The 25,870-nt window shown below is 52.6% G+C and overlaps 2 protein-coding genes and 1 non-coding gene across 9 annotated transcripts; 1 reads left to right on the top strand and 2 right to left on the bottom strand.

The window, feature by feature from the left end:
* The first annotated feature begins 291 nt into the window (after positions 1–291).
* SLC1A5 (solute carrier family 1 member 5) lies at positions 292–11,662 on the top strand. The gene is made up of 8 exons (XM_033844509.2): positions 292–1,479; positions 3,783–3,825; positions 4,251–4,298; positions 5,498–5,664; positions 7,534–7,767; positions 8,544–8,738; positions 8,885–9,019; positions 10,794–11,662. The coding sequence occupies exons 1-8, from the start codon at positions 911–913 to the stop codon at positions 11,026–11,028; spliced, it is 1,626 nt and encodes a 541-aa protein (XP_033700400.1). The 5' UTR covers positions 292–910; the 3' UTR covers positions 11,029–11,662.
* Positions 11,663–14,079: 2,417 nt separating this feature from the next.
* LOC117309333 (U6 spliceosomal RNA) lies at positions 14,080–14,182 on the bottom strand. Its single transcript, XR_004523620.1, has one exon. It is a non-coding gene; the product is annotated as a U6 spliceosomal RNA (small nuclear RNA).
* A 2,477-nt stretch (positions 14,183–16,659) lies between these two features.
* FKRP (fukutin related protein) lies at positions 16,660–25,780 on the bottom strand. Of its 7 annotated transcripts, none has more exons than XM_033845161.2 (4): positions 25,520–25,780; positions 25,108–25,168; positions 24,645–24,852; positions 16,660–20,507 (listed from the first exon to the last, which is right to left on the bottom strand). In XM_033845161.2, exon 4 carries the CDS (start codon positions 20,465–20,467, stop codon positions 18,980–18,982), a length of 1,488 nt encoding a protein of 495 aa, XP_033701052.1. In that variant the 5' UTR covers positions 20,468–20,507; positions 24,645–24,852; positions 25,108–25,168; positions 25,520–25,780; the 3' UTR covers positions 16,660–18,979. The 7 variants fall into 7 exon arrangements, 6 of the variants coding, with proteins under 6 accessions (XP_033701052.1, XP_033701054.1, XP_033701051.1 ...); XM_033845163.2 differs by having other exon boundaries at positions 24,645–24,706; XM_033845160.2 differs by having other exon boundaries at positions 25,108–25,780.
* Positions 25,781–25,870: the final 90 nt, after the last annotated feature.

Raw genomic sequence — 25,870 nt, 5'->3', positions numbered from 1 at the left:
TTTCTAGAGACCCTCGCGCCAGGCACTTTTGTGGCTTAAAGGCCCCCAACCCAATACCCTCCTCCCAACGCCCCGCCCCCTTCGGACCCTCCACCCCCACCCCACCCGGATCCCGCCCCTGAATGTAACCATTGTTTTTCTGCCTTCTGTATGGGTGACTTGGCCCTACTCCAGCCAAAGCCCCGCCCTGGAGGGCCCTGAACCCGACCGAGCCAATCGGCACCGGTGGGTTTGTCCACGTTCTCTCAAGCCTCGCCCCGGTTGCTTAATCCGGGCAGCTTCCGCCAAATAGTCTCAGAGCCACGCGGCGAGCCCGGGAGGTCCGGTCTCGGCTAACAGCTGATTCTTCCCGGGATCCCGGGCCGCCGCCTTCGGCACTCAGGGGACCGGATCTTCCCTCCTGGACCCAAGAGCCTGGCCCCCCTCTTCCCGGAGCTCTGTCTTCCGGCCCCCAGACTCAGGCTCCCCAGCTCTCCGTTTCCAGGACCCAGGCACCCCAGGTCCCCGCCTCCCGGATCTGCGCCACCAGGACCTAGCCTCTTGAAGACCTCTGCCGCCTGGGCGCCTTCAGCCTTCCGGAGCCAAGGACCCCAGGTCCCAGCTTGAGAAACGCCCGTATTCCTAACCCCCAGGGTAAAGAACCCCAGGTGCTCCCACCTCCCAGCTTTCACCGCCGGGCGCAAACGAAGAGCAGAGGAGCCCCAGAGCCCAGGCTAGGGAATCTCAAACACTCCAGCTTCCAAGAGACAAGGAACTTAAGCGCTGTGAACTCACAACTCCAGGGAACCCTCCAAAGTTCCAGCCTCCAGGCTCTGTTAACTTAACAAAGTTTCAAGGAACGAGAGCGTCCTGGGAAGGAGCCCCAAGCGCTCCCAGCTTCCAGGCTCTGAGGAACCCCGGGGCGTTCATCATGGTGGCCGATCCGCCTAAGGGAGACCCCAAGGAGTACGCGGCGGCGGAGCCCACCGCCAACGGTGTCTCGGCGTTGGTCCCCCTAGAGGACCTCGGCTCGGCAAAAGGCGGCTGTTGCGGCTCCGGGGACCAGGTGCGCCGCTGCCTTCGCGCCAACCTGCTGGTGCTGCTGACAGTGGTGGCAGTGGTGGCGGGCGTGGCTCTGGGGCTGGGGGTCTCAGGGGCCGGCGGCGCGCTAGCGCTGGGCCCAGCGCGCCTGGAGGCCTTTGCCTTCCCGGGCGAGCTGCTGCTGCGCCTGCTGAAGATGATTATCTTGCCGCTGGTGGTGTGCAGCCTGATCGGCGGCGCGGCCAGCCTGGACCCGAGCGCGCTCGGCCGCCTGGGCGCCTGGGCGCTGCTCTTTTTCCTGGTTACTACACTGCTAGCGTCGGCGCTCGGCGTGGGCTTGGCGCTCGCACTGCAGCCGGGCGCCGCCTTCGCCGCCATCAACAGCTCCGTCGAGGCCACGGGCTCCGTGGAAGAGGCCCCCAGCAAGGAGGTGCTCGATTCGTTCCTGGATCTTGTGAGGTCAGACCCCGCCCGCCCGGTGGAGGGGTTAGGGGAAGGGGGTGGGTGCTTCAGCCTTGTGGGGAGGGGACGCGTGTTGGCTGGAGTCGCCACGTGGACGGAAGGGGGGTTTTGGGTCCTCCGTGTCCGGGATATCCCCAGGGCCTCAGGAAAACAGGATGGGATAGTTGGGGGGAGCTCTGGCCCCTTGAGGGTCAGGGTACAGAGGGTGAGAACAGACTCCTGGAGGAGATTTCTAAATATGGGGGCCTGCGTACATAAGCGGGACCCCACAGGAGGGTGATAGGGGTGTGGAAGTCTTATAGAGGGAGAAGTGATGCTTGGCGGGGTTGAGGGGGACATAAGAGGGTCTCTGCTGTGAGGGGGGAGGATCCTGAGGGGAACTTGGAAGGGGATCTTTGGGTGGCCAAGGGCCCCAGGATGGGGCTTCTGGATAAAGGTTTAAGTCCAGTGTCTGGAAGTTCTGGGAGCCCTGGGTAAGGGACTCCTGCAGGACCTGAAGAGATCAGAATGACCCCCAACCAGGCCCTCTTCCCACGTGGTTCCCCACACCACGTGTCCCCCAGACAAAGCCAGGTCCTTTTTTCAGCCTCTTTTCTCCACCCAGTTCAGCTGGGCAGGACCCTGGCTTCCCCTTTATATGTTCCTGGTAGGTAAGTCCTGCCACCTCCACAAATTTTCCATCCCATTTCCTGCTCTGTCTGGTACCCGGCCGCCCTCCCCTCGCACTAGGCTGCTCAGAAAGGGGGCAGATTCTTTTCTTTCGGGCCTCTGCTCCCCTCCCCTCCAGAATGGCTCTTTCCCCCCTTTTAAGGAGGGCAGACTGCTGGATCCACATGGCCTTGCCTTTGAGGCCTGATGATTCAGTGTCGCCAGGTTGTTTGGGGACTTCCTGGAAGTGGGGGAAGGAAATGACGAGTCACGGAACAGGGTTCCCCTCAGTCTCTTGGGGCATCAGTGCAGGCTGATATTGGGGGGAGGCTTGGTGTCCAGAAATTACAGTGGGTGGGCACCTCCTGGCTGGGGGAGATTAGCTGTGTCCTGAACCCAGCCCTGGCTGGCCTGGGTGGGTACGGGCCGACCTGCAGACGGGCACACCCACTTGAAGTTTGTTTATGTGTGCAAGCTTCCCCGTTGTGCCCAAATTCACGTAACTCATTTGGCCAGCCACTCGGCGACTTAGCTGGAACATCTCAGAGCCACCCAACGTTATGAGCCACTGACACACAACTGGCCACGGGCACGCAGACGCTCACCGATGCCACTGACCACACCAACATGTGGAACACTGCCTAAACACAGCTCAGGAGCACATGCACACTCACATACGTGCCTACAGGGCCACACATATCTGAACACTAACCTGCACCCCCCAACCGGATACCAACACCTGATAAACTACCAACCACCACCAGCAGCTGCGCACCCACGTCTTTGGTGAGAGGGAAGATCCGAGGTTGCCGAGTGGCTCGGACTGTGGCACCAGCTGGCTGGTTTCAAATCCCAGTTTTGCCACTTCCTAACGGCAAGTTTCTTCACCTGTCAGTGCCTCGGCTTCCCTTTCTGTGAAATGGGGATAATAGTGCAGGGCCCTGAGGGCTGTCAGGAGAATTAAATGAGTTGATTTATAGAAAGCACTTAGTACAGCGCCGGTAGTCACCTTGGCTGTTAGTTTTGTCTTGCCCTGAGGTACACGGGGCCACTGTCCGACTCCCTCACATGCTCAGTGGGGTTTAATGCACGCTGCTGCACGCTTAATCACACCCAGACACCCTCACACGAGAGTGGCTGCATAAACACAAAGGCGCATTCACAACAACACAGTCAATCCTTGTCGCTTTCTCACCACCTCTTCCCTAACACACCCAGATCTTCCCCACAGCCTGCAACCCCCCAGCAGCCCCCAGGGCCAGCCCTTTCCTCAGGCCTCCAGGAGGAAGTGGCTGATGCAAGGTGTCCAGAGTATTGAGGGTGCCGAGTGTGGGATGGAGCCAGGCCCCGTAACCCTGCCCCAGCCTGCCTTGGGAAGCGGGCATTCCTCACCCTCAATCCACATTCCCTCTGGGCTAGAACACCAGCCTCCGGGGCCCCAGGATTCCAGCTGAGACTCTGCACACCCTGGAAAGATGTGCAGGCCCAGGTCCATCTCCACCTGTCTGAACCTGGCTGAGGCATGGGTGAGGACCGCATTTGGGTACAGATGGGGCCTCCAAGGTTCCCCTCACCCCAAGAGGCCAACCCAGTTCCCCTGACCTCCTCCTGTGGTATCTAATACCCCCCCCCCACCATGTTTATCTCTGCAGAAATATCTTCCCCTCCAACCTGGTGTCCGCAGCCTTCCGCTCAGTGAGTCCTCTGGGGTGTCCCTCAGGGTTAGGGGGTGGGCAGGGAGGGAGACAGCCAGTTCCAGCCCCTTGGTGCCTGGAAAAACGCACGTGCCCACATATTGACAGGCCATATTGCAGGGCTCCTGGGCGATTTATGAATGAAACCCATCCACGCCCCTCATGAGAATATGGGTTCTGAGTCCCCTCTGGGTTCTAATTCTAGCTGTGTGACCCTAAGCAAGTGCCTTTACCTCTCTGAGCCTCAGTTTCCGCCTCTGGAAAATGGGGGTATGAATAGTCCTACTGCAGCAGGGTTGCTGGTGGGATGGAATGAGATCACGTTTAAGGGAAGCTTAGGGCGGGCTTTGAGTATTGTCAGTGCCAGGATGGGGTGGGGGAGCCTCGATGACAATTGATGCTGACTCTTCCCAACCCCACCTGCAGTACGCTACCTCCTATAAGGAGAGATTGTTCAACGGAACCCAGGTGAAGGTAAGAGCTGGGAAGGCGGTGGGGGACCCTGCACCTTGGTTTTTCCATTTTGTTCTTACCCTGGCCTCGTCTGCCTTCTGGGTCTTCTTTTTTATTTATTATTTTTATTTTTGGCTGTGTTGGGTCTTCGTTGCTGCGCTCTCTAGTTGCGGCGAACGGGGGCTACTCTTTGTTGCGGTGCGCGGGCTTCTCATTGTGGTGGCTTCTCTTCTTGCGGAGCACGGGCTCTAGGTGCGTGGACTTCGGTAGTTGTGGCACGCGGGCTCAGTAGTTGTGGCTCGCGGGCTCTAGAGCACAGCCTCAGTAGTTGTGGCGCACGGACTTAGTTGCTCTGCAGCACGTGGGATCTTCCCGGACCAGGGCTCGAACCCGTGTCCCCTGCATTGGCAGGCGATTCTGAACCACTGTGCCACCAGGGAAGTCCCCTGGGTCCTCTAACATTTGGGCACAATCTGTTTTAAACTCTCTGAAGCCCCTCCCCAATTTCTGTCTTTTCTGCCTTTCTGGAATCTCCATTTTGTCCTCTCTTCTCCCTCCCCACAGCCACACTCAGGTCCAGGCTCCTCTTCTCCCCTCCCGCCCACCTTCAGCCTGGCAGCTGGAGAAGTCTTTCCAAAGCACAAACCTGACCCAGCCTCTTTCTTGCCTAAAGCCCTGTCATATTCCCTAGTGCCCTCAGAAGAAAGCCTAGGCTCCTCGCCGTAGTCCCCGGGGCCCCTGTGAGGTCCTGCCCCTGCCCATCCACCCACCCAGCCTCATCTTGTGACTCTGCCTGGCCCATTCTGCTCCAGCCACAGTGAATTTCTTAATGTTCTTTGAATGCCTAAGTTAGAGTCATTTCAAGGTTGTTGCATATTGTTAACTCTCTCTAGAAGAGGGAACAATACCCCTCCCCTCCCTTTACCTTGTTCACCCCCGGTCTCCGGGTCTTAGCCCCTTCCTCCAGGAAGCCCTCCCTGATTCCCCTCCTCCAAGCTTGGCAGCACAGCCTTCCTTGGTTCCCATACTCCCCTGGGTTCCCCCGTCCCAGCCCTGTCCACTCTGGGTGGTCCCTGGACCTGGACTGTGAGCCTTGGGAGGATGGGGCCTGGGGAATGGTCTTGTCTCTGCTGGGTCCCAGCAGTGCGCAGGACAGGCCCTCAGTCACTGTGCAGGTTGACTGAACGGCCCCGCCCATCCCCATGTGTTCTTGCCCAAAGGTGCCCATGGGGGGTGAGGTAGAGGGTATGAACATCCTGGGCCTGGTGGTGTTTGCCATCATCTTTGGCGTGGCCCTGCGGAAGCTGGGGCCTGAGGGAGAGCTGCTCATCCGCTTCTTCAACTCCTTCAACGATGCCACCATGGTGCTGGTCTCCTGGATCATGTGGTAAGTGGTGGGAGAGGGGGCTGGTGAGGCGGGGTGGCGCGATCCTCTATCTGCTCCTTCGAACCAGACGGCCTAGATTCAAATCCAGCATCGACTCTTCCCTGGCTCTGTGACTTCAGGCAAGTGACTTACTCTCTCTGTGCCTCAGTTTCCTCATCTATAAGGTGAGGACAGTGCTCTATGCCGTGAGAGCTGATACTGATCCTGGAACCTTCTTGATCCTATTGGAAGGTGACAAAAAGACCGCCGAGCTGCGGCCGCAGCCTGGCTAATGCATCCGTTTCTGAGATTTCACTGTCATCAAATGTTTGCCTTTGGATCAATAATGGAAAATAGTGCCTGCTTTATAATTTATATATAAATTTTATAGGTTTATAATTAAGATGACATGAGTGACTGAGGTGTAAGTAAAGCACTTAGAAAGTGTTTTAAATATCTAGCACCTACTGAGCATTCAGTTAATGTCAGCTACGATCATCACCATTGTGTATGAGCTTTTGTTAAATGGCCTCAGATAATGAGGGAAAAAAACACGTGCAGAGGCCTTCAGCTTCACCCTTGCCACCTCCCCTGTCTCATCTCCACATGGTGTCACACTGATTCTCAGGACCCATCCTGGATCAGAAGGTCAGAAATCAGGAGGTGGGTTAGGGCTGCTGCCTTTTTACCAAATCTCCCCCAGCCCCAACCCTGATTCCAGGGTAGCTGACATCTACGAAGCTGCTGTGTGGAAGTAATAGAAACACTTGGTGTGTGGGTAAGAGCAGGCTCTGCAGCTGGGCAGCCTGAGTTCCTATCCCGGTGCTGCTACTTCCCAGCTGTGCGCCCTACGACAAGTTACTTATCCCGCCGTGCCTCAGTTTCCCCATCTGGAAAACGGCGTTGATAGTACCAGGCATGAGTGAGTTAATACGTGTAAAGTTCTTGGGACAGTGCCTGACCTATAGCATGCCTACAGTAAACAAGCTTAGTTAATATTTGTCAAGTACTTGTATAATTTCTGGGCACATCTCACTGGCTAGAACCTGGGCATTTGGCCAAACCTAGGTGCACAGGTGGCTGGGAAATGGTGCTTTTCTTCTGTAACTAAAGAGGAGAAGGGGTTTGGAGACAAGTAGCCATAGCGATCAGGCAATCAGGGAAGTGATGTTGGGAGCCCTCCTGGCTGGGAGACACCTGCAACCCCTGGGATCTTCCCTCCAGGAGAGGGTGATGATAAATTCCAGCGGAAGCCTATAGACTTCACTTATTGTGTACAAAAAGCTTTCAGCTCATTTCCACTGGCGTCTCATTTCATCCTCCCAAGATTCCTATGAGGTTGGTAGCATTACGGCCCCTGTTTTATAGACCTATTTGATTTTAATTCAATGATAGCGGCAAGAGATTCAAACTAGGAGCTCCCTTGTGGGGTTGTGGTGAAGACTCAATCCCGTTCAAGGGCTCGGCACATCATAAATGCTTCATACCTGGGACATTAAGACATGAGCCACGGTTTTATTTTTCATGGTGAGAGAGTGTATTGGTTTATGTCATATTAGCTGCTGTAACAAACAAACCCAGAATATGTAAATGAGATGCACGGTGGGTGTTTCTTCCCTGGTCGTGTGTTAAGTCCAAATCTGGTGGGTGACTCCACTCCGAATGGTTGATGGAAGCACCCAAACTTCTTTTATCTCCCAGTGGCGCTATGTTCAAGGGGAGGGAATGGAGGATGGCAGGGGAGGTGCCCGAACATCAGCCCACGTTGCTATGGGCGCTTCCTGACTTGGAGGGAGGCTGAGAAGTGTGGTCAGGCCATGAGCCCAGCACAATGCCTGGCCCTGGGTGGGCACATGGTCAGAGGTGGCGACCTGTCTCCTGGGTAATTAGGTATGCCCCTGTGGGCATCTTGTTCCTGGTGGCCGGCAAGATCATGGAGATGGAGGACGTGGGGATGCTCTTCGCCAGTCTCGGCAAATACATCCTGTGCTGCCTGCTTGGCCACGCCATCCACGGGCTTCTGGTGCTGCCGTTCATCTACTTCTTCTTCACCCGCAAGAACCCCTACCGGTTCCTGTGGGGCATCATGACGCCGCTGGCCACTGCCTTTGGGACCTCCTCCAGGTGTGACCTTGGGGCAGACCAGGGCAGGGTTTTTAAGCTTAAGGGGCCTGGAGCAGGCATCAGATGTCTAAAGACCCCTGAAATTTTGTCTAGGGACATGGGATCTGGGTAGAGGGAAACCCCCCCCCCCACCATTAGGAAACTACTGCCTTGGAGATTTATTCCTTCCTTCCTGAGAACCCCTCCGCATCCCAAGGCCTGGCCTTGGGGGACTCTAGTGTTTTACCCTGGATCCAACCTCTAAAAGCTCCTTCCGCCTCTCCTGAGTAGTTTGTCCATCTCTGCGGGCCCTGTCCCCTCAGAATCCCACCCTCCCTATAGCAGCATCCCCCAGAGTATAGTAATTCTTAGTCGAGGTCTGTTATTGGTAGAGATGGGGAAGGGGTGTGAGTCAGTGAGCGCTCAGACATTCTAGAAGTTAGTTATGAATTTTTATGTGTATTTTAAGGAGTAGCCGTTGGTAATCTCCCAGGGGTCCAAGATTCCCTATATTTTGGAATGCTTCCATTCTGTGGGATCCCTAGTGCCTTCTGGCTCTGAGAAGAGAAGGGCATGGCGAGCCGGGGAGGGCTAAGGGGTGTGGGTGGAGACCCCGGGGAAGCAGAGGTCTAGGCTGGTGGGCAGAGCTTGCGCCTGAGATGAGGTGCTGTGTGGGTGGGGCCTGGTCCAGGGGATGGTCAGGGGAGGTAGGTGGGGCGTGGCTTGAGCGGTGGGCGGGGCCCGGTCGGGCTGGCCAGGTGAGCTCGCGCCAACTCAGATCTGCGGTCCCCTCGCAGCTCCGCCACGCTGCCGCTGATGATGAAGTGCGTGGAGGAGAAGAACGGCGTGGCCAAGCACATCAGCCGCTTCATTCTGCCCATCGGTGCCACTGTCAACATGGACGGTGCCGCGCTCTTCCAGTGTGTGGCGGCAGTGTTTATCGCACAGCTCAATCAGCGATCCTTGGACTTCATGAAGATTATCACTATCCTGTGAGTGCGGGGGGGCTGCGGCTAGGACCCCCAAGGCACCTGACCCCTCCCTTGAGAATGGACACGAGCTGGGAGGAGCAGCCCCACCCCCACAGCTTCTCCCATTACCGGGCGGCCTCTCCCTGACCTCTCCTCTCCTCCCCCAGGGTCACCGCCACAGCATCCAGTGTGGGCGCCGCGGGCATCCCCGCCGGAGGTGTCCTCACTTTGGCCATCATCCTCGAGGCGGTCAGCCTGCCGGTTCACGACATCTCCTTGATCTTGGCTGTGGACTGGCTAGTGTGAGTGTGGTTCGAGGGTTCGGGGGGCTCAGGGGTACTCCTGAGAAAGGGGACGAGCAAGAGGGTCATTGAGAGCCTCTGAGCAGAAGAGAGGAAGGAAGGGGTTCTAGAAGAAAGGGGAGGGGACCTTACCTTGAGTGTTCCAATCAGAGGGAAGAAAGGGATCTTTGGGGTTCCAAGAGGAACCCCAGAAAGGTAGCATGTCCCAGTGGTTAATAGAGCAGACTCTTAGACCAGGCTCCCAGAGCCACTGTTGCTAGCTCTAATGACCTTGGGCAAGTACTTAATCTCCCTGTGTCTCAGTTTCTCCATCTGTAAAATGGAGAGAATAGTTCCTCCTGGAGGATTAGATGACTTAATACACGCAGCTTTCTTAGAACTACTTAGAACAGTAAGTAGAAAATGCGACGTAATTGTTAACTATCATGATTAAGCTGTTAAGAGTGTAAAAGGTTAGAAGACAGCCTGGCTTCAAAAGTTAGAGAGTTACCATGTGTCTTAGCAATACCACTCCTAGGTTTAAACCCAAGAGAATTGAAAACACGTGCACGAAAACTTGCACGTGAATGTTCACAGCAGCACTTTTTTTTTTTTAATTCAACACCTTTTTAAAAAAATTAATTTACTTATTTGGCTGAGTCAGGTCTCCGTTGTGGCAGGCGGGCTCTCTAACGGTGCATGGGTTCTAGAGCACAGGCTCAGTAATTGCGGCACATGGGCTTAGTTGCCCCGAGGCATGTGGGATCTTAGTTCCCCGACCAGGCATCGAACCTGCGTCCCCTGCATTGGAAGGCAGAGTCTTAACCACTGGACCACCAGGGAAGTCCTCATAGCAGCACTATTCATAATAGTGAACAGGTAGAAACAACCCAAATACCTATCAATTGATGAATGGATAAACAAAGTGTCATATGTCCACACAATGGAATATTATTCAGCAATAAAATGGAATGAAGCAGTGATACAATCGTACATGCTACGACATATGACCCTTGAAAATATTATGCTCAGTGAAAGAAGCCAGACAAAAAGGACCACATTGTATATGATTCCATTTACATGAACTGTTCAGAATAGGCAAATCTATAGACAGAAAGTAGATTAGTGGTTGCCTAGAGCTGGGGGATGGGAGGAGATGGGGGATAACTGCTTAATGGATACGAGGGTTTCTTTCTGGAGTGATGAAAATATTCTGGAATTAAATAGTGGTGATTGGTGCACAACCCTGAATAAACTGAAAACCACTGGGTTGTATTCTTTTAAAGGGTGAATTTTATGGTATGTGAATTGTATCTCAGTTTTTTTAAATGGGAGCAGAAGGACCTGAGGGAGAACTTAGTATTTCAGAAGAAGAAAGAGGCATTGATGGGTCCTCTGGGGCCCCAAGGAAAGGGAGGCATGATTTTTTTTGAGGTTCCAGAAGGAACAAATCTTGTATTTGATTGGAAGAAGGATCTTTGGGGATTCAGGGAGGATGGAGGAGATCTTTGGGGTCCTAAGGCAGAGAAAGCCTGACGGGACACTTGGGATTGTAGGGGAAGGAAGGTGGGTAGGAGGCTTCTGGGGTTCTAGAGGAAAAGATCTTTAAGGTTCTAGAGGAAGGGATATTTGGGATCCTGGGAGGATGGAGGGATGAGCTCCTAAGAGGAGTAGAACAGGGTTCTGTGAAGGAGGGCATGATGGGGACTTGAAGGTAACAGGCAGGGAGAGGGGAGAGAGTTGGGCCCTGACCCTTCCCCTCCCACTCACTTCCCCCTCACTGTTCCCCCTTCAGCGACCGGTCCTGTACTGTCCTCAATGTGGAAGGTGACGCCTTTGGGGCAGGACTCCTCCAAAATTACGTGGATCGCACAGAGTCCCGCAGTTCAGTGCCCGAGCTGATCCATGTGAAGAGTGAGGCGCCCTTGGCTGCGCTGCCGGACCACACCGAGGAAGGGAACCCTCTCCTCAAACGCTGTCCAGGACCTGCTGGGGATGCTGACACCTGTGAGAAGGAATCAGTCATGTAAATCCCAGTAGGGACCCTCCCTGCCCCAGTCGGGGGGTGGGGTGCTTTGGACATTGGAATCATGCGGCATGGATGAACGGACAAACAGGGCCTCTTGGAGAGTCCCACCCACACACTCGGGGAGCCACAGGCCTCAGCTTCCCTCCCTGCCATGAGATCTGGGAGGCCTCACTGCTGGGGTATATGCGTTTGCTTGTGTGTGTGTGACTGTCTGTCCCCAAATCTCCCCAGTCGTCAACTCCTGTCCTCACCCAAGGCTAGGAAACAGCAAGATGGAGAAATAGCGGCCTCCACACCCCATCCTGGGAGCCTGCATGGCCTCGTGTCTCAGGGCACAGGGCACCATGGGAAATTCTTCCCTCTTCGAGCAGAAGGATGTTCTGACAGGTTGCTGGCTCCTTTGATGGTTATTTTGGTGGCTGTAGCTCTAGCTGTAGCTCTAGCTGTGTGTGTGTGTGTGTGTGTGTGTGTGTTTTCTGTGACTCTCCACGGTACAATCCCACCCTGTCCCCAGGCCCTCTGTTCCCTTCACAGTAACAGAAACACTCCCGGGAACCCTGAGGGGAGACTGAGGACACACACTGCTGTTACTCCAGAGGATGCTTTTCAGCAATAAAATTGTCAAGTGTATCTAATCAGATGTTTTCAAGAGTTTGACTAAAAGTGCTAGCCACACAGAAAACAACAACAAAATGATAAATTGGACTTCATCGAAATAAAATACCTGTTCATCGAAAAACACGCAGCCAAAAAATAAAAAAATATATATACACACACAGCACTGTTGGAAACCACAGTGAGATACCACTACACACACTTATTGGCATGGCAACAAACAAAAGCAATACCAAGTGCTGATGAGAATGTGGAACTGGACAGAGCCTATGCATTGCTGGTGGGAATGCAAAATGGTCCAGTCACTTTGGAAAATCCCTGGGCACTTTAGGGCTTCCCTGGTGGCACAGTGGTTAAGAGTCCGCCTGCCGATGCAGGGGACAAGGGTTCGTGCCCCGGCCCGGGAAGATCCCACATGCCGCGGAGCGGCTGGGCCCGTGAGCCATGGCTGCTGAGCCTGCGCGTCCGGAGCCTGTACTCCGCAGCGGGAGAGGCCACAGCGGTGAGAGGCCTGCATACCGCAAAAAAAAACCCCCAAAACTGGGCACTTTAATATCAAAGTGTATTTTAAAATATCTACTTACCATGGGGCTCATGAGTCCTGCTCCTGGGGATTTACCCAAGAGAAATGAAAGCTATTCACACAAAAGCTGGTACACAAATGTTATAGCTGCTCTCTGTAATTGCCAAAATTTAGAAACACATCAATTGGATTAGCTGGTACAATCATCATTCGATGGAAGCCTGCTGGGCAAAAAAAGTGTTGATATACTCAACATGATGCATCTCACAGATTAACATTTTGAGTGAAAGGAACCAGAAATAGTACATGCCTTATAATTCCATTTATAAATGAAGGTCTAGAACAGGCTAAACTGGTCTATGGTGAGAGAAATCGGAACAGTGGTGACCTACGAGGATCTATATATAGATCAGGAGAGGGCACAAGGGGACTTTCTATGACACAGCAAATGTCCTATATCTTGATAGGACGGATGCTTACACAGGTGTAAACGTTTGGAAAAATAAACTAACCAGTACACTTAAGATGTGTGCAGTATGTACCCTAGGTACGTTAGCTTCCAGTTAAAAATTTTGTCCCACCTGCGGTAAATTCATTTCCAACTATAACCACCTCCATGGGAATGCAGTTACCCCTTGATAACTCTCACTATCCTAATAGTCCCAATAATGACTCGCGCTTTTTTTTTTTTTTAAACCCCCAATTTGCTGTTTGAATCAAAAACCTGTTCTGCAACTGTTTTCAGTTCTATCTGAGTCCTGGACGACACCAGTCAAGACTCACCTGTTCTAACAGGATCCTGTCTTGTGCATTGTTGAAGCAGGTTACTCGTGACCGATATTCTCTCCCCCTTCCTAGGTCCCTATGTAGACTTCTGCCAGGTGCCTGGAGGTACCACCAATTATAGATGTTACAGCTTTAGCACCTTTTTTGGGTTTATGTAGTTACTTCTCCGGATCACTGCTGTGTGGCAGGGAAATATCATTCATATCTGATTCTGTGCAAAATTGTGTATTGCACACAAACATAGCCACTGATGAGTTCACTAAGTGTTGAATAAATTAAGTAATTGTTTTCAATGATTTCTATTATGCCAGAAACCTTAGTGGGTTGTTACAGAAGTGTTTAATAAGAGTGTTAAATGATATTTGGGGAAATCAGTTGGGGTTTTTGGATGGAGCTAGGAGTGCATTATTTTCCTCACTTGAAATAGCTGTTTACTGCCCAATTTTCTATTTCATGCTTTTGGGAGAATGGATGAAATTTAGATGATGAGGGATGCCTATTTAAAGAGATACACACCTACACATGTAATATTTTGCATGTACAATCTATGTAGAAAATATATGTACATAAAACTGGGCCATGTTCCACCAAACGGTACTTACCCATTTTTAAATTTCCTTAAACATTTTTTTAATTAAAAACTTTTCTTTTATTTTGGCCACACTGTGCGGCTTGCAGGATCTTAGTTCCTCCACCAGGGATTGAACCCGGGCCATGGCAGTGAAAGCGCAGAGTCCCAACCACTGGACCACCAGGGAATTCCCACTTACCAAATTTTTTCTATTCCATTTTTAAAAATTGAAGTATAGTTGATTTACGATGTTGTGTTAATTTCTGATATACAGCAGAGTGATTCAGTTACACACACACACACACACACACACACACACATATATATACTTTTTTTCATATTCTTTTCTATTATGGTTTATCACAGGATATTGAACATAGTTCCCCATGCTATACAGTAGGACCTTGTTTATCCATTCTGTATATACCAGTTTGCATCTGCTAATCCCAAACTCCCACCCATCTCTCCCACACCCCCTGCCCCCTTGGTAACCACAAGTCTGTTCTCTATGTTTGTGAGTGTGCTTCGTAGATAGGTTCATTTGTGTCATATTTTAGAAAGATATGGAACGCTTCGCGAATTTGCGTGTCATCTCGTGCAGGGGCCAAGCTAATCTCTGTATCATTCCAATGTTAGTGTATGTGCTGTCAAAGCAAGCACTCTATTCCATTTTTTTAAAGTGCTGAGCACGTGCCATTAGTTTGCCTAAAATGCTGATCTAGGTCATATAGAAAGACTGGAGCCATGTCATGCCTCCTCGGTATTGATAGGGTCTCAGGTGACTCCCAGACCCTGTCCCCACTAGGACGTGCACTCCAGGAGGAAGCCACCTTTGTCCTGCTCGCGGCTGCATGTCCAGAGCACAGCAGAGGTCCTGGCACATAGTAGGTACTCAATATTTGCAGAAGGAATGAATTGGGCTCCAGCTACAGAGCCTCCTCGCTACAAGAGGCTGTTGCCCTGGTGCAGACCCCGCTTCTGCTACCTACCAGCTATGTGACTTTGGGCAAGCACTGCCAGGTGTCACCATCTGGTGACAATGGCTCTGTTACGCCTCACCCAAAGGCCGCTGATGAAGGTTACATAAGAGCAGAAGAAAAAGCCCTGGAGAGCCACTCTCTGGAGCCTAGCCTCCATCTCCTCCCACCCTTTCTCCCCTGCCCCACCCACTCCTATTATTGGGACACCCCTCTTGCTTTTTCCCAAGGAGCCTGGCGTGGGAGCAAGGGCTCGGGCTGGCCTTGGATTGGGCTTGGGCCCGGGTTCAAGCTCAGAGTGACGGTCTGGCGGGCAGGCAGTGTCATGACTCAGCTCTGTCTTCTAGTGACAGATCAGTGTTTCTAGGCCATTTGGCCCCTCTCCGCCATCTGCTTTTTGGGGGTCAACCTTATTGAGGTATAATTTACACACAATAAATTGCATCCCTCAAAGCACACAACGGGATGGGTTTTGACAGATACATACACGCTTGGACATCCACCACTACAATCAAAACACACAGCATTCCTACCTGCCCCCAAACTTCCTCGTGCTCCTTTGTTGTCTTTCCCTCCGTCCCCTCCCAGGCCCGGGCCACAGCTGATCTGCTTTTGGTCCCTAAGGATTCGTTTGGACGCTTCTAGAATTTCACATTGGTGGAATCATATGGTATATGACTTTTTGCATTGGCTTCTTTGACTCAGCATAATGCTTTTGAGGGTTAGTCATATTTTTACACGTATCAGTAGTTCATTCCTCCCCCCCGTGGCCCCCCCAACCCGTCTTAATCACTGAGTATTCCATTGTCTGGAGGTACAGTTTGTCTCATGTGTTCACGGACGTTGAGTAGTTTCCAGTTTGAGTTAACGTGCATAAAGGCGCATTTGTAAACATGTCTTTGAGTGCCATTCACTGTTCAGAGCAAATATTTTGTAATGTCCAGGGGCGATACCCGGAAGATTTGTTACTTGGTAAATGCGTTGGCTCATCCCACAGTCCCTGGGACCCCCTTTCCTCCCACTGTGCCTAGTGTTAACCCCTGGGCTGCTGGGTCAGGAGGAGACCCAGGGGGTCCCCAGGGAGAGCCAGGAGGGTAATAGTAGGGGACTCTTGGCCGTGACCATTTACCAATGGATTCATAACCCACAATTTAATGCTTCTGTGTTTAAGTTCACAGATGATATAACCCACGGGCACGTGATATTAAAAATGATTCCAATAAACAACAAGGTCCTACTGTACAGCACAGAGAACTAGATTCAATATCCTATGATAAACCGTAATGGAAAAGAATATAAAAGAAAAGAATGTATATATATATATATATATATATATATATATATATAACTGAATCACTTTGCTGTACAGCAGTAATTAACACAACATTGTAAATCCACTATATTTCAATAAAAAATAAATAAAAATAAAATAAAAGCAGATACTTCACACACACACACAAAATGATCCCATTGCCCCAACTGTAAGAAAAAGGAGAAATAAAAGGATAGGAATTTAAAATATGCATTTCAATATGCAAATGTGCGGGGCCACCTGCCTAGAAACCGAGGAGGGAGACAAACATTTACACCGGAAACACAGGCAGCTCCTAACGCGGCTGTAAACATGCGGTTTAGGTGTTGAATTACCAAGAACCAGGTGGAACATGGTTTTCTGATATTGTTGACAATCCTTGGCCAGGTTTCAAACAAAACACAAGCTTCCCTCATCTTACGTGGTAGTTGCACTTCCTGGAAAAGTCAGAACCTATGAAAACCATCTAAAAAGACTTTGTGTTTGCCTAAGGAGAGTTAGGTTCTAGGCTCAGATCGTTCTTAAGCAGGTTTTTCCAAGTAAGGCTAAAATTTCGTTAGTTTGCACTAGTATGGATGGGCTGGTTGTTAAAGTATTGAAATACTTCTGGCTGGTGAATAGTAGAAGAGTGAGTGAGAGAGAATAAAATTCAATAATACATATTGCGATAAATTAGTTCAAGTTAGTTGTTGTGATGGGTTTTCTGTCATCCCATTACTTAGTTGGTAATAAACATATTGAATAGACAAAACTATTAGACAATATTTTAAGGGCTAGAAAAGTTTCAGACGTAATTGCTGTTAGTTCAGGAACAGCAAAGAGAGGAGAAAAACACCAAAACACTGCAGTTGCTGCTCAGAGAAATGCTTTATCTATTGAGATCTCAAGTCCTAAGGATTCTCAATTTAATGGGAAGTTGCTAAAAGCATTTGATGCGGTTCCCTTATCAAACCACAGCTAAGACAAGGTTATTTGAAATATACATATGTACATATATGACATGTTATTTTATGTATATACGTATATACAGCTGTGCCAATCAAGAAATCACACCAACAAGTTCTAAAGGAAACGAAACCATTACAATAATTTATGAGTGATTTGAGCTTCAACTTACGTTCTTGGCAACACCTTAAAGAAATATGTATATAGAGATAGCTAATATTGATTATTTTGAGAATTAAAAAATATTTTAAGACGTGATGCAGATATTGATTTATGTATTTATATTACCATGCCAGTTGCAAAATATTTTGAACATCACCGCCTTTCATGAATGCCCAATGGGACATTTTAAAATAGTATGTGACAAGGGACCCTGCTTCATTGTGTGGAGGTGCCCTGCATATATTATAAGACATCTCCATCCCTGGGCCGTGCCTTCCAACAGCCAAGAGCACGGTCCGATCACAGCAATAACCCAAATCATCCCCATATGTTTCCAGAATGCTCCCTGGGAACCCAACAGACTGCGAGCCGTTGGCAGGTTCAGTGGTTAAAAACAGAGGCTGCGTTGTAAGTCAGGCTTCGTATGTCTGAGCCTCAGCGGTCTGGGCCAAATCGGCATTTATCTTCTCTTGCTGGTGTGCGAAGCCCCCTCCTCCGAGGGCTTCACGCTTCTGCAATATCACCAATCCCCGCCACCCATTCAGTGGAGCAGTGACTTGCCTAAGGTCACAAAGAAAGTAAGTAGCCAAGCCAGGAGCCACACCCAGCCCTGACTCCCGACCCCTTTACCACCCAAGTGCCTCACAGCACCCCTGTGGGGCGAGGGTCACCATTAGCCCTGTTTCCCAGGTGCAAAGCCAAGGTGAAGAGAGTCAGAGTCACGGGTGGCCCAAGTTCACAGTGGGATTTGGATTTGAAGCACTTGGATTTGAACCCAGGCCTCTCCCACTTCAGAGCCTGTGGTCTCAAAGCCAGGTGCATACACCCAAGGGGTGTGCGGGACAAGTCACTGGGATGAGGCTGGTAATCAAAACCCTCTCTATTTATTTTTAATTTTAAAATGGAATAATTTAAGCCTTACTACTAATATACAGAATGCTAGTAGTACCTGGATATAAGTTATAAATAAATCTACCTATTGGAGGTACATGCCCAAACGGTATTTCCTCTTAGGTGCACGATCACAAGAGGAAGGCTGCTGTCGCTTTACCTGCTAAGCCGTGTGGCTTCCCAAAGCCCCCCTTGGGTACTATCACCAGAGAGGGGCATAGCAGGCAACGGCAATGCAGGCTACAGCCGGACAGCCTGGGTTCAAGGCCCCTCACTGACACTTCCCAAGCTGTCTGACTTCGGACAAGTGGCTTTACCATTCTGGCCTGTTTCCTCATCTGTGAAATCAAAATAACAGCAGCTCTCACCTCAGAGGGGCAAGGTGAGGGATAAGCCCGTTACTCCGTGTGAAATACTGAGAACGATGCCTGACACACACTAAGTGCTCAGTAAATGTGAGCTATGATTATTGTTTACCCCACCTTGCGAGTGGCTAACAGGTGCAGAGAGCTAAAATAATGAGGTAACAGTGAAATGGAGGGGGCCGGGATCCAGAACCCGGTTCTTAACCACAGCCACACCTCAGAGCCTGTTTGCTTCTCTGCAAGATGGGGTTACGAGCAGCATGCACCTCACAGCGCTCTCCCGGGAGGGAAGGAGGTCGTTTTCAGAAAGAAGGGGATTTAGTCATCCTGTCCTGCCAGGCACAGGAGGCTAGAGGGAAGACCAAAGGCTCAAGAGACGTGAAAGCCGTGGAACAGAGGTCCCGGGCTTACATTCGCCTTGGCCCCCAAGGTAGGACAAGGGCGCCCTCTAGTGGCGGAAGCAACTCCAACGGCCAAGTGTCCTGGGGCTCTTTGTGTGCTAGACCCTGAAGGCACACACTGAATCCTGGAGGAAACCGAGGCGCAGAGAAATTGGGACGCAGCAGTCTGGCCCCAGAACCTACACTCTTTCTCCCTCTCTTTCCAAAACTCTGCCCCAGCCCTGGAGCCCCGGTTCTGGAAATTTGGGGCAGGGCACGCCTTTGAGGTCCCGGGCTGTGCCGGGCCCAGCAAGGTGGCTTGGCATCCCTGGCTTGCCCACCAAACGCCAGCAGCACCAAGACAAAGGACAATGAATGCCCTGTGCCTGAATGTGCTCCTGACTCCAAGATCAGGCGCTGGAGCTTCAGCTGCTTCCCGCCAAACTCAGGAGTGCTGGGTTGGGGTATTCGGGGTTCTCGATGACCCCGGGGCCGAACTTGAGTTCCAGGAAGCGGCGGTAGTTGTTAGGTGCCTGCGCCACGAAGCCGGCAAAGGGCAGGGGCACGAGAGGCTGCAGGAAGTGTTCGGGGAACTCGACATCCTGCCGGTGGTCCAGCCACGTGTCCTTCGTCATGACCCCGTTTCGAGGGTAGAAGGGCCACAGGTCCACGTGCAGGTGGTTGCTCTCGCTGTACTGCACGCGGAAGAAGTCGCCCTCCACAGCCTTCTCCCACACGAAGCCGCGCTCATCCACCACCGAGCCCGCCTCGGCACCCCGCAGCTGCTCGCAGTTGCCCACGTCCTCCAGGTAGATGCCCAGGTCCACGTCGTAGTCCCACGGGATAATGTCCCCGTGGCGGGCCGCCCCCAGCAGCGAGCCACCCTCCAGCCAGTAGCGCACGCCGGCCGCCTCCAGCACGCCCACCACGTAGCGGGCCGTCTCGCGCAGCGCACGCAGGCAGCACGGGGGTGTCCAGCGCTCCTCGTACAGGTAGGCCGGCGTGTCGCCCACCACTGTCCCGAAGCAGCGCGGGGTCTCCTTGTTGCATCCGAACCACTCGAGCCGCCCGCCCTCCCAGCTCACCAGGCGGATGCCCAGCGCCCGCAGCAGCGCCGCCCGCCGCGCCCGCCCCTCGCGCTCCGCCTTCCAGCGCGCGTGGGCCGTGGTCAGAGGGGGCTGGCGCGCCCTGGCGAAGGGCAGGTCCAGCAGCTGCACCGTCCAGCCGCGGAGGGCGGTCTGCAGGAAGAGGCCGGTGCCCACGGGCCGGGCCAGGGGCGCCGAGAGGTTGAAGAGGTCGCGGGCGCGCAGGAGAACCACGGCGTCCCCGTCCAGGGCGTCGCAGCGGGGTGCGGAGGGTGCCGGGCCGTAGCGCGCCGTCCACTCCCGCAGGCTGACGTTCAGGGCCAGGCACCGGGCAGGGTTGGCCGAAGCAACGGGAGCGGCCACCAGGCGTGCGCCTCCCGCTCGCAGCACCTCAGCCATGCGCTTCAGCTGGCCCGGTGCCTCGGCCCTCGCCCCGTCAGGCACCAGGGCCACGTACTCGGTGGCCACGTAGGTCTCAGGGCGCGAGGCTGCAGCGGGCCGGTCCAGGGCGGGCTGGAGCAGCGCCAGGCGAACGCTGGGGATACGGGGCAGGGCGAGAGGCGGGTAGGGGAGCGTATCGGCTGCCACCACCACCGGCTGGGCTGGGTCCTGCTGCAGGAAGGAGTCCACCAGCTCTGGCACCGCGTTGTCAAAGGCCTCGAACTCCCGCACCAAGATGGTGACCCGGGGGCCGGAGGCAGATCCACGGCGGGAGCCCCTGGCCGGGGAGTACCTGGGCTGGTGCTGCAGCCACGAGACATAGAACAGGACCAAGAGGTTGAGGGTGATGGCGGCTGCCAGAGCAGCCTGGCAGCGGGTGAGCCGCATGGGGCTGAAGTCAGGCCCTTAGCTGGGCTTCCCGGGTATCCTGGGGAGCGGGGATGAAAGGGGAGACTGGAGCTGGTTGTCAGAAACCCCCCCACCCATCCTCAGCCTTGTCTTCCTGTCCCAGCCTTTTCCTTATTTGGTTTCACTTCCGACATTTCCTCCTCCAGGAAGCCCTCCCTGATGCCAGGCTGGGTCATGCAAACCCCTCTGGGCTCCTTCAGACCCCTGGGTTCCCCGACTCTAGCCTACCACTCGAATTCATTAGTGAGTAGGGCCCAGTCTGTGCGAGGGCAGGTCCTGAGCCTGTCTTGGTCACTGTTGGGTCCCCAAGGCTACTCAGCACAGAGCCAGGTACACATTAGATGCTCAGGAAGTTTTTAACCAATGAATCACCTTCCCTTCTTCCTTGTTCAGTCTCACCCTTTTATTCATTGTCAACTTCTCATTCAGATTCGGGTTCAGTTATAAATGCCCAGACCCCATTCATTCCCTGCTCTCACCCCTGATCTCTTCTTCCCTTCCCCGCACCCCCCCCCACCCCGGCCTCGGGGTCAGAACCTTGGCCACCAAGCCCCTCCCCTGCTGCCTCCTTCTCACTTCCTCAAATCCTCTGCCATCTGGCCATCTCTTTCCTGATGGTCAGCCAGATGTTTTTGGTTTTGCAAGGAAAGCTAGAAATGTTTTCTTAAATCATAGAATTATTCCAGTTTGTAATGTTGGCCACTAATTAATTTTTTTTTAATGGAATGGGTCAAACTCAGACAAACAGGAAGTAGATGGTGGTTGCCAGGGGCTGTGAGGAGGCAGAAACGGGGAGTTGTTGTTTAATGGGTATAGAGTTCCAGTTTTGCAAGATGAAAAAGTTCTGGAGACTGTTTGCACAATAATATGAATATACTTAACACTACTGAACTATACACTTGAAAACTGTTAAGATGACAAATTTTGTTATGTGTATTTTATCACAAGTAAAAAAATCTTTTTTTTTTTTTTTTTGAAGTACAGTGGGCTGCATCCAAAGAGGCTGTGCTCCCTCCATAGGGCACCTCCACCTCTATTCATGGGCCACATTCCTAAGCAACCCCCAGGTGGCGCTGTCTCCATGTCCCCATCACAACTTGAAGATGTGGCTGGTCTCCAGCACAGAAGGAATAACTAACTCTCTCTTCTGAGCAGATACTAAAGTTTCCCCATGAAGGATCTTCATAGGTTCTGCCCCTCCCGGAGAGGGGGACGTCAGAGACCCCGCTAATCTTCCTACCTCCTAAATACTTCTGACCCCCCTCCTCCCCATTCCCACAGCTCTCCCTTCAACCCTGGTTCACCCAGATCCCCACCCAGCCTCCCACAGTCTCCTAAGTCCCCTCCTCGTGGCAGCCAGAGGGGTCTGCATAAAGCACAAATCTGACCTCTCCCTCTCTCGCTCAGAATCTGCCATGGCTCCCTAGTGCCCTGGGGAGAAAGTCTAAGTTTCTTACAAAGTCCCACCAGGCCTCGTATGGCCTGGCCCTTGCCTGCCACCATTCCAGCCCCATCTCCTGCCATGCATCCTCGAACTCTGTGCCTAAGCCATCTTGCACTTTTCTTCAAACAGATCTTATTTCTAAACCTTTGTGTATCCTGTTCCTCCTGCCTAGAAGAGTCTCCTCTCGATCACCCCTTCTCCCCGTGCCTCTTTTCTCCTGGAGAACTCACTTACGCTCAGGCTTTAGCTCAGATGGCCCCTCCTCCAGGAAGCCCTCCCTGAACCACAGTCTGAGTCAGAAGTCCCCTCTGGGCTCCCGGAACCCCTGGGCTACCTGTTCTGGTTTGGCACTGTCTGGGGATGGCTCTGTCTGCCCCACTAGACTGTGAGCCCCAGGAGGGTAGAGCCAGGACTGTCTCAATCACCACTGTGTTCCTCCCACACGACTGGGCACTGAAAATACACTTGGTGAAAAGATGATGACTGGGGGCAGGGGTTTTGTGTGTCTGTAAAGCCCACTCAGGTCCCCAGGGCCAAATTCTGCACTGTGGCCATGCACCTGGGGCCCTGCCCTGGTCTCCCTGTCTCCTCTCTCTCTCTCTCTCCCTCCAGAAATGCCCTCTCATCCCTCTTCACCCATCCCAGGCCTGCTTGCCCTTCTCTGACCCAACTCAGATGGCACTTAAGAGTCTGAGTTGCACTTTCGGAGTGACTTGTTATTCTTCAGAACCTTGGAACTGCCTTCTGGACCTGCGATCAATCCCTCCTTCCTTCCATCATTCCAGGTTGTGGAACTCCTACAACATACCACGCACTGTCCTAGGCCCTGGGGAAACAGCCGTGGACACACAACACACAGAGAAAGACAATACCACTGAGCTTAGGCAATTCACATTCCTGTGGGGGGGGGAGGAGCCATGGAGACCACAGAATCTTCGGGGTCTTAAAAATCTTAGAATTTTAGCGCTCAGGTACACAGAAACAGAGAAGAGACCTTTAGATGGTTTCAGAGTCTTCTAACAATTCTGAAGAGACCTTCCTCCTGCTTCGGCCTTGTCTCCTATGGTCTGTGCCCCACTCAGAGCCCAGAAGGATCCTGTTCAATCTTCAGTTAGATTCTGTCCTGCGTCTGCTCAAGGCTTCTGTGGCTCGAGACTCACTCAAAGGAAAAGCCAAAGTCTTCGCTGGGACCCACAAGGCTCCACGTGATCCCCCCACCCTCTCCCACTTGTCCGCTCAGCTGCAGCCACGTGGGCCACCAAACACCATTCTCCAAATACACGCAGGAGACCCCAGCTGTGGCACTGGCTGTCCCCTCTGCCTGGATGCTCTCCCCCAGGTAGCAGCTGCATGCCTTTTCCCCTGGCTTTCAGGTCTTTGCTCAAATATCACCTATCCATTGATCCCTTCCTTTGGCCACCCTACTTAAAAATGCCTCTCCCTATCACCCACATACTTCCTATGTCCCATCCCTGGGCTACTTGCCTCCCCTAGTAGTTCTCACGTAGATTTTACTTATCTTGTCTCTTGTTTTGTCTGTTTTGTTCCCTGCTGTACACCCAGAACATGGCTCGGCACCTGGCACACAGCAGGTGCTCAATAAATGTGTGCGGAATGAATGACTGACTCCTGTTATTCAGACGGGGAACCTGCGGCGCAGAGAGAGGAAGGCCAAGGGAGCGGAACCCAGGTCTCCGCCCCCGGAACCTGGTTCTCAGCACGCGCTATCTGGCTGGCTCTGGGCCAGGAGGTGCCCAAAAGGACAGAGGACAGAAGCCAGTTTCTCAGAGACCAGCAGGTATGACAGCCAGCTGAGGAGGTGAGGGAACCAGAGGAGAGAGAGAGAGGAATCACCTAGTACCCTGACAAGGTCAGTCTTGGCTTCCCCAGCTGTAAGGACTCAAAACTCCTTCACTGGGGCAAAGTGGATGAAACGATGGTTTTGAAGGATCATAATAATATCAACAATTCTAGCTGCTCTTGATGTGCCAGTTCCTGTTCTAAGCTTTTTACCGATCTTAACTTGTTTAATCTTCACATTATGATCACATTTAAAGATGAGGAAACTGAGGCACAGACAGGTGCAGTCACTTGCCCAAGGTCACACAGCTGGGAAGTGGTGGACCTGGGATTTGACCGGGAAGCTGGCTCCAGTGTTGTGATTTTAGCCAATAAACTCTGCTGTCTCTTTTGGGTCCACAAAGACAGTCCAACTTTCAACCCATCTTCAGTGAGATAACCCCTTTCCCTTGCCCTCACTTGACAGGTGCTTTCAAAGCTGAATATGAACATTAATTAATTAATTCAACTCACTAACTCAACAAACATATATTTATTGAGTGCCCTCTGTGTTCTGGGGACACGGGGTGAACCAGGCAGTGGTTGGGCAGGCCCTCCAGAGGTAGGAAGACAGACAAAATCCCTGCAAACAACTTACAGATAGAGCAGGAAACCACCAGGGAGTGTGAGAGAGAAAAGGTGGTCAGGGGAGGAGAGGACAGTTAAGCTGAGACTTTGTCTCTCCATTGCCCACAAAACAAGGTAAGTGGATGCACATTCACTTCCGGCTAGACTTCACCTGGCCTGAGCCTCAGTTGCTGCATCTGTAGAATGGGAATGTGATGGATCGAGAAAATGAGTGATGTGTGGAAAAACCTTTGGGGACAAGGGCAGTTCCCACGTGAGTGCAGGTGACACTGAGGGGCTTCTTACCTCCTAGGTTGCAGGCTGAGGGAGCTCCAGGCGGGCAGTTCCAGCCCAGCTCAGCTGCACTGCTGAGGGAAGGAGAAACCAGAAAACCCCAAATCAGCCAATTTCACACAATAGAGCACAATTTCATTTTACCTAAAAAAGTGGCAACGAGAAGGTCAAGGAATCGTTTCTCTTGAAATCTCATAAGCTCAGGGACCACCTGAAGCATCTGTGAAGAGAAGGAGTGAAGGGAAGGATGTCATAGCAACCTATAACCATCCCTTCTTTCATAAATGTGTCCAGAAAGGTAAGGCTAGAAGTGACAGAAGGTGTTACCATGACAACCCCTTTCCTAGACACACTCCATCCTGAGAGACAATCCTAAAATGTCCTGTACCTTGGTGGGCCTGGTTCCTAGGGTCACTGGAAGGGGGACTGCCCCCATTACCATAGTAACCAGGACTTGGCTTTGCTTTTTTCTTACCTCCCTGGGGATGGTCCGGGCCTTGTAACCATAGCGACTACTCCTCAGCAGAGCATCTCCTCTAAATAAAAACACCTGGTTGGTTTGGTCCACAGACCTCCCACTGATGGGAAAGGGGGAGATGGATGGTTACCATGGTAATGCCAACTGGGTGGCTGGGCGGAGGGATTGGGAGAGATGTTTCCCTCAGCAGTGTCCTTGGGGCTGGGGTCCTTTCTACCTGAGTGCTAGGTGAGGTTGCCATAGTAACCAATCAGGGTAGGGGTATAAGGACCACCAGTGACTTGGGTTACCTTAGCAACCTCTTCCTGGTGCAGGGCCAGGACAGGTTTGGAGCTCCATAACCACAAAGGTGGAGGGGAGGGGAGGCTAAGGGTGTTCCCGACTGGGAAGAGTTACCATGACAACCCACCTGGGCCAGGAATCAGGATGGGGCCATTGCTGAAACCACCGTTGGTGGTCGCTCTGTCTCTGAAAGAGTGACAGTGATTGTCGAGGAGAATGGTGTTTGGGTATGGAGAGGACTAGAATCTTTCTTTGGGGTGAAGCATGAGGAGGGGGGCAGAAAGCGGCCCCTCCTTAAGTCCCGCGCTTCCCAAAGGCAACCCTCGCGCCGGGCCTGGGTCGCATTTGCCCTCCTTCGGGCGCGCGCCCCGCCCCGCCCCGCCCCTTCCCCCCCACGCGCGCGCCTTCGGGGTCGACCCGGGTGGGCGAGGCGCGCGTCCGACTTCGTTCCCGTCACCGGCCCCCCCGGCCCCCACCA

The sequence above is a fragment of the Tursiops truncatus genome, chromosome 19, assembly GCF_011762595.2.
Source record: "Tursiops truncatus isolate mTurTru1 chromosome 19, mTurTru1.mat.Y, whole genome shotgun sequence".
NCBI classification, from domain to species: Eukaryota; Metazoa; Chordata; class Mammalia; order Artiodactyla; family Delphinidae; genus Tursiops; species Tursiops truncatus.
This window is presented reverse-complemented; position numbering and strand designations above follow the sequence as displayed.